The sequence below is a fragment of the Crocuta crocuta genome, unplaced genomic scaffold (assembly GCF_008692635.1).
Source record: "Crocuta crocuta isolate KB4526 unplaced genomic scaffold, BGI_CrCroc_1.0 scaffold1161, whole genome shotgun sequence".
Taxonomy (NCBI): Eukaryota; Metazoa; Chordata; class Mammalia; order Carnivora; family Hyaenidae; genus Crocuta; species Crocuta crocuta.
The window spans coordinates 443,472-451,355 of record NW_027531894.1 but is presented as its reverse complement, the minus strand read 5'-3'; the positions used below and the strand labels follow the sequence as shown (position 1 = coordinate 451,355).

The 7,884-nt window shown below is 53.6% G+C and overlaps 1 protein-coding gene across 1 annotated transcript; it reads right to left on the bottom strand.

The window, feature by feature from the left end:
• Positions 1-4,814: 4,814 nt before the first annotated feature.
• LOC144239341 (interferon-induced transmembrane protein 1-like) lies at positions 4,815-6,065 on the bottom strand. Its single transcript, XM_077773368.1, has 2 exons — positions 5,761-6,065; positions 4,815-5,169 (listed from the first exon to the last, which is right to left on the bottom strand). The coding sequence occupies exons 1-2, from the start codon at positions 5,941-5,943 to the stop codon at positions 4,975-4,977; spliced, it is 378 nt and encodes a 125-aa protein (XP_077629494.1). The 5' UTR covers positions 5,944-6,065; the 3' UTR covers positions 4,815-4,974.
• Positions 6,066-7,884: the final 1,819 nt, after the last annotated feature.

Below are 7,884 nucleotides of genomic sequence, written 5' to 3'. Positions count from 1 at the left end.
GGGGAATTGGGAAATGGCTGGGCGCTAGGAGGGCGTGACCAAGTACAGGGTGTCAGGTTACACCAGGGCGGGGCGGGGCGGGAGGAAGGGCTGTGGTCTCAGGGGGGCTTCCTGTCCCAGGCCCCCAGGCCAGATCCTGTCTCAGCTCTCCTACACAGGCCTCAGTCAAGGGCATGTGTGGGCCCTGGGGACTCTTCCTCAGATGTGAGTCTCCCCACCCTCCCCTCACCCCAGCCCCAAGCCTGCTGCAGGCCTCCAGCCCCCAGAGAGAGCCCCCCAAGTGCCCGAAGCCCACACCTCAGCCGTCACAGGCCTCCTCTCTGGATTCTGTTGACCTTTCCTGGATCTGAAGTCCGTGTTCCAGGGAGGGGAGTGGGTGTTTGCTGCTTGCAGGTCAGGACCCAGCAGCCTGCCCTGGAAGGGAGCCTCCAGCATCTCCCAAGGGTCCCTGGGAACCAGGAGCCAGCTGTGGCTGGAGACAGGAGCATCCCGGCCATTTGGCAGCTGCTTGGAGCACAGGGCTGGCTCATCTGAGGGCCCCACATTGTGTCCCTCCTCCCTGGCCCAATCAAGTCACATAGGTGTTGTCTGGGGGTCACCGTAGGCAGTCTGGTCATTCTGCCTCCACTGTCAGGCCTGTGCCCCCTTCTCAGGACAGGCTCAGGTCAGCTGAGTCGCTAGGACACTGCTCTTTCTAAGAGTAAAGGGTCAAGTAGTTCTCTTGGCACCTGCAGTCCTGGCCTTCACGGTGTGGGGTCCACGTAGGGACCGTGTGGGGTGCAGTGTGGGGTCCGTGTGGGGTGACATTTGGGGTGCCAAGTGGNCAGGCTGAGGAATTTCCCTCCTATTTCTAGTTGTGTGTGTGTGTGTGTGTGTGTGTGTGTTTATCATGAAAGGTTGTTGGATGTTTTCCATACTTTTTCTGCAGGAACTGAGATGATCACATGGTGTTTTTCTTCATTCTTTAAAAAATTTTTTTTAATGTTTTATTTATTTTTGAGAGAGAGAGTATATCAGGGGAGGGTCAGAGAGAAGGAGATACAGAATCCAAATACAGGCTCCAGACTCTGAGCTAGCTGTCAGCACCGAGCCCGACGCGGGGCTCGAACCCACGAACTGTGAGATCATGACCTGAGCCAAAGTCGGGCGCTTAACCGACTGTGCCACCCAGGCTCCCCGCTCTTCATTCTTTTAATATGGAGTATTATAGTGATTGATTTTTTAAAAATTGAAGTAGAGTTGACACACGATGTTAACACTGGTTTCAAGTGCACAAGATAGTGATTCCACAAGTCTTTACTTCTGTACATTATGCTGGGCTCACCACAAGTGTAGCTGCCATCTGTCACCATACAACATATGACAATGTCATTGACTATATTCTCTATGCTGTGCTTCTTATCCTAGTGTCTCGTTCATTCCATAAGTGGAAGCCTTTACCTCCCACCTTCCTTCACTCATTTTGCCCATCCCCCACCTTCCTCCCTCTGACCACCATTTTGGCATCACTGGCCTTCTGCATAAGAACTTTTGCGGTGGGTCCAGCCGGGTGGGGTCTCGGACCAGCAGGTGACCTGGTAGCAGACCTGCCCACATGAGCAGGGTTAAGATCAGCAAATCAGAGCTTTGAGGGGCCCACCAACAATGCATTAGAGGATGGAGAGGAACGTCCCAGGTCAAAGAGGCACTTTGTGCCAGAGCTCGCGTCATTCCCTCTCCTGGCACACTTTGAGAAGGTAGAGGGTCCTGTGGCGCAAACATGCAGTATCAGCACGGAAAAATATCCTCTACTATTCTGGCTAATAAGAATTAAGTTGACATGAGAACCATTAACAGGAGAAAATTAAATTAAATTTTGTATGCGTAAAACGCCACATTCACGAAAGGCTCAAACACAGAAATGTATGCCATCTAGAGCCTGGGAATGGGATAGGGGCCTCGGGCTTCAGGAGGAGAAGGGCAATTTATGGGGCAATGAGAGTAGACATTTGGTAATTACATGTTTGCCCTGCCATATAGAGGTGTCACTCAGATAACATTTATCTAGGTGAACACTCACGTTCTGTGAAACATCTCCAATTTAGGTTCCTCTAGGTAGTTAAGGGAGGGGCAAGAGTTTTGCAGTTCACCATCTGAGTCAGAGCAGCTGTGGTCCGGATGCTGGAGAGTGCTCTGGGGCCCCCTTCCCCGATAGTTTCGATTTCTCCAAAGTTTCTATTTCCTAGCTTTTCAAAAGTGGCCGAGTACCAAGAGGGTGGACCAGCGACTGAGTGTCAGGTTACACCAGGGCAGGGCTGGAGGCTGAGGAGGTAGGGGGAGCTTCCTGTCGTGGCATTCAAGTCAGGCCTGGCCAGCTACCCCACTTCCCTGTTTAGGGGTGTGGGTGGGCCCTGGAGACTTTCCCTCAGCCTGGGGCTCCCTCCTCTTTATAGGTTTTGTTCGGCCTCAGCTTATTAACAACTAGTGTTGTGCCCGGACCCGCCCTGGTGGTTCCTAGGATTGCAAGAAGCCCTTCAGCTACAACTACCAGGAAACTCTGAAAAACTTTTAAAATACTAGACCCGGAAATTACACAGCACAGGTGTGGCCACAAAACCAGATTGGTGGGGGGAGATTGGAGGGAGAGGGGAGTTAGAGGGGAAAGGGAAGAGGGAGAGGGAGAGAGTGCATGTGAGCCCCTAAAACAGAACAGCAGGAAGTTAAAGCACAGGAAAAGAGAAGACAAATGGCCCAGATAGTTATCAAAGCCAACCAAGACCTGTCGCAGGTGGCCATGCACTTTATGTGTCATTGTGCTCTCAGTGTGTTCACTGGAGACAGCCATCTTCCAAATGGGGGCTCTGGAATAAATGATTAAGTCAGACATTTGCATTATTACATAGAAGGGAGAAAAGGAGGCAGAAAGAAGGAAGGAAGGAAGGGAGGGAGGGAGGGAGGAAAAAAAAAATCAAACCCATCAGGGGTTACCTTCATTCTCCCACACCAGACCCAAGCCTTCTGGAAGGCCTCACTGTCCACATGCCTGGCTCCTCCAGCAAGGGACCCAGGGTTTCAGGGCCAGGAGCTTCCGGGATCACGTATGTCCTCCCTACCCTGGCCCCCACCTCGGGACCTAACCCAGGCATCTCAGGAGTTCTGCCCTTCATCTGTCTCCTGGGATCACTCCACGCAAGGCCAGAAAGAAAATTCCCTCCCAGTGCTCTTNGACCCAGGAAGCCTTGGCCAGAACAGTACCAGATCTGGAGGGGGGCTCTGAGGACCTAGGCAGTTCAGCGCTGGGCCCCCACGAGCCGGCGGTCACCACCCAGGGCCTTCAAGTGAGCTGCACTTGCGCCTGCATGATGCCTCGGCCCTCACCTGTGCTTTGCAAAAGCTGGAATCAGGAGTGTTTGTTGGCTACAAGAGACAGTCGCCTGCCTAGCAGCAGCCTAACCCAAGCCACCCCAGCTCAGGCAGGGTTATGCCCAATATGAACGTCTGACTTGAGAGCTGTCCTCTTTGGGAATGTGAGACCCACAAGGCCCATCGGGCCTGGGCCTGGACCTGGGGGACTGGGGCATGCTGCGACGCCCTTCCCCGACCCCGGCTGGCCCCTGGGCAGCCAGGAGCAAGTCGTTCCCGGACCCGCTGGGGTGAATCCACCAGCGTCCCCTCTCCACGACCCACCTCCCTGGGGCTGCCCAGCTGCTGCTCACACGGGTGGACCCCTGGGGAGCCGGGGCACCCCATGCGCTTCACGGTCCACTCAGGGCATCCCCAACCAGAGTTCGGTCCGGGGCGAAGCGCTGCACGGGTTGACATGAGGGGTGTGGACCTCCTGCCGGGACTGAACCGGGAACCTAGCGTGAAGAGCTGCAGACTTCACGGGAGCAGAGTGGCCGGGACTGACCTGGACCCACTGCAGGAACCCAGGCGAGCCTCGACGTCCCAAAGGGCAAGGCGCAGGCAGACAAGGGGCTCCCTCCCTGACACCTGCCTGTGGCCACCGGGACTCGCCAGCCTCTCCAGGGTGGCTGTGCAGGGCATGGTGGCTTGGCCACCAGAGTGTGACCCCACCCACTCCCTCTGGGGCCTGGGACAGGAATGCCTGCCTGGGGCAGCTCCTCCTGCAGGGGCTGAGGATGGCCCTCTGGTCCCCAGGAGTGGCTGGGCTCTGGCAAAAGCTCACACCAATGCCTGAGGGCCCCCAGTGGCTGGGAGACCCTTCCTGGGGCACTGGGCAGCCGCTGCTCCCGGCAGGGCCACTTCAGTTTGGGTTGAGGGAGTGAGTCCTTCCTCTCAGGCTTCCTGTCCATCCAGGCTTCCTCACCAGGTCTGATCATTGGCTTCTGCAGTCAGCCCACGGTGGAGAGCTCTGGCCCTCCCCTGGGCCACGGGCTGTCCCCACCCTCATCCCCAGAGGCGCAAGGACAGAATTGGGGGTCTGCAGGAGGCAGGGTGCAGGATGCAGCAACGTCTAGATCTCCCAGGAGGTGCTGGGAGGCCAGAGACAGAGCCCCATGGCCTTCCCAGAGGGCCTGAGCTGCCCATTCACCCCAGCCCCGCTGCTTCCACACACCTGGGAGTCAGGGAGCCTCACCCTCAGGACCAGGGGTGCTCTGTACACGGGACCTCCTTGGGCCAGGGTCTCCTATCCCACGACCCTGGTCCAGATGTTGTTCCCAGCAGGAGGCCAGAAACCAGCACAGCCCGAGGACTGGCCCTGCCCCCACCCCAGGGATGCATAGCTGGGCAAGGGGCGAGGTGGGTTCAGTCTCAGGGGCAGGCTAGCGACTCTCAGCAGTACCCCCCACCCACGGGACATCACTGCACCGTCACACACAAGTGTATTTTATTGCATTCAGTTGTGGTCAGGTCAGTGTTTAAACACAGGTAAAGGGCTGGGTGCTGAGGGACGGGACCAACAGCCCGGGAAGCATGGGAAGCACGGCCAGCAGGGGACGGTGGAGGACTGGCGTCTCCTGCCCTGAGCAGCTAGTGGTAGCCCCTGTTCGTCTGCATAACCCTTAAAATGATACTGGAGGCCGTCAGGGAGGCAAACACCAGAAGAACAATGAATCCAGTGGTCAGAAGGATGCCCAAGACCAGGGCCCAGATGTTCAGGCACTTGGCGGTAGAGGCATAAGTCTGGGCCCCAATCATGTCACCGACCATCTTCCGGTCCCTAGACTGGGGAGAAGAGATGGAGAGTGGGATCAGGCGCGGGTCCTGGTGAGAGCCAGGCTGGTCCCCGTCCACAGGCCCTTCACCCAGGTCGGGGACCCACCCTCTCCATTCCCTGGAGCCTGAGCAGGACAGGGCCCCTTGGGTCCTCTCCCTCTAGGGGCCTCCAGCTCCTTCTTCAGGCTCTCAGCCTCTCCTGCAGACCCCGGGGCCTGCCCTTCTGCACGGCCTCTTCACTGGCCTCACGCCCCATCAGGGCGGAACAGCCTTTGAGTACGTTGTGTCCACTCTGGACCAGACTTGAGGTCTGAGTTCAGAGTGTGGAGGATGTTATTTCCCTAATTTTTCTGGGAAGGAGAACTTCTTTGGGATGGTGGGGTCATAGGCTGACCCTTCCCTTCCCATGCACTCCCATGTGGCCTCACTCTTTGTTCCCCCTGGGAATGGTTACACTAGCCACACACACACAGACACACACACACAGACACACACACACACACAGGGGCTCCCCATACCCCAAGTGCCCTCTGGGCAGGTGTCCCTCCACAGGCTCACCTGCACTCTCTGGGAGAATCCCCCCTCCCCCCACACACACACCTTCACGGAGTAGGCAAATGCCACGAAGCCCAGGCAGCACCAGTTCATGAAGATCGTGTTGAACAGGGACCAGACAATGTGGTCGGGCATGGACGTCTCCGGCTGGATGTTGATCACAGTGGTCGCCATGGGAGCTGATCTCTGGGGCACCTCCAGGATGTCCACCTTATTCTCCTTTATCATCTCCAGCTTTCAAAAAGGCAGCTGTCCCAGGTGAAGAAGCGTTGGGAAATGAATTCCTGATGCAGAGAGCGAGCAGGTGTGCTCTGGATGCTGATAGGTGCTTAGGGTCCCTCCTACTCTAGGGTACATCTAATTTCTCAAAGTTTCTATTTCCTGTTTTGCATGTGGTTGAACTGGTTGTCACTAGGGTGATGGACCCACTACTGAGTGTCAGGTTCCACTAGAGCAGGATGTACGAAGGACTATGATTGCCTAATCTTTAATTTCTGTTCCTATAATTTATGTAACTTGTATTTTATATTACTTGGTTTTTTTATTCATGTAAAATTCATAACACAATTTGCTGCTTTATCCATTTTATGGCATATCATTTAGTGGCTTTTTCTACATTATTGATATGCAACCATTACTAATGTTTAATGACAGAACATTTTTGCAACGCAAAAACTGAATCCCGTATGGATCATTTAGTCCTTCCCGATTTCCTCCTTTCCCAGTTCCTGGCGTTCACTGATCTCTTTGGCTTCTCTCTTGATTTTCCTCATCTGGCACGTCATGTGTGTGGCATTCTGTAATGTGTTTTCTTCTGTGAGTGGCTTCTTTTATTTCAGATAATGTTTTGAAGCATGATTTTGTGTTACCATCTATCAATACTCCTTTCCTTCTGATGGCCAAATAATACTCTGTCATATGGATATACCACATTTTGCATCCAATAGCAACTTGCTGGACATTTAAACTATCTCCACTATTTGGCTACTATTAATAATGAGTATTTCATTCATTCAGTGCCTAGTAGTGGATTCTATGTTTCATTATCTGAAGAACTGCCATAGCGTGTTCCCTGTCGCTGCACCATTCTATTTCACAGCTGCAGGTATAAGCCTTCCCGTCTGTGTACATTCCAGACAAGGCTTCCCAGAGCTCAGCTCCAGCCTCTGGCCCCACCGGGGCACCCATACTTGCTGTGGGAGAGGCATTCTATCCCCCTGTGACCAGGTCTCAGTCTTTCAGGAGCTGCCCCTGCCTGTGACCTTTCTTTTCCCACGTAGGTAGGAAGGAAGGCAACAGGGCATGGCTGGGCATTTCCCTTCCCCACGTTGGTTAGGCTCTGCTTGAGGCCAGGTCTTTGCTAAGGAGCACAGACTACTCCAGGCATATTTCAAAACGTTCATATTCTCTTCCCTGCCAGAAGTGTAAGGGGCTTTTCTGTGTTCTTCACTCTGAGAATGTGGTTTTCTCAGCCCCCTGGAGCTGCAGGAGTTTTACTCCCTCGACTGGGTCCTCACTCAGTCCCCCATGGGAGTCAGTACCTTTGGGGTTCTGGTAAGTGAGCCCCTCTTCTCACCTGTGCTTCCAGTTTGGGGCCTGTGGCTGTGTTCTCTGAGACAGCCAAGGCGAGATCTTGGTTTTCAGTTTCCGCATCTTATTTCCTGTTGTGAAGTGAGAGTGAGAACCTCCAGGCTCTTTACGTCACAACAGACCAGACGTCTGTTTGTGTCGGATTCTTAAATTTCAGTTATTGCCCTTTTCAGCTACTACTGATTTTCCATATTAAAAAAAATAATTTATACCTTTTTTTGGTATTCTCCATTTTGTATAATATTGCCTCGCACCTTTCTTTGCTTCTTTAAGCATCTTTCCTTTAGCTCTGTGATCATATTTATAAGGGCTATTTTGAGTATTTTCCTGTTAAAGCCAACATTTGATTCTGTCACACAAAATCCCTGCTGGCTGCTTTCTTTCTGGGGAACGGGGCATATTTTCATGTTTCTTTGCTTGCCTGATAAGTGTCTGTTGGAAAGAGTACAGTTCAGGTAATATGTTGTAGCAATACCCTGGGTACTAGCCCCTCCCCACTAGGGCTTGTGATTGCTATTTGCTTGTTTAATGTTTAGCATCTATTTAGGTTATTTTATTCACACGCACCTACTGCCCACC

Excerpts from the sequence above, each read along its gene's own strand:
- LOC144239341 (XM_077773368.1), bottom strand. The coding sequence starts at position 5,943 with ATGATAAAGGAGAATAAGGTGGACATCCTGGAGGTGCCCCAGAGATCA. Across the intron at positions 5,170-5,760 it reads CATTTGCCTACTCCGTGAAG|TCTAGGGACCGGAAGATGGT; the intron begins GTGTGTGTGTGG and ends TCTTCTCCCCAG.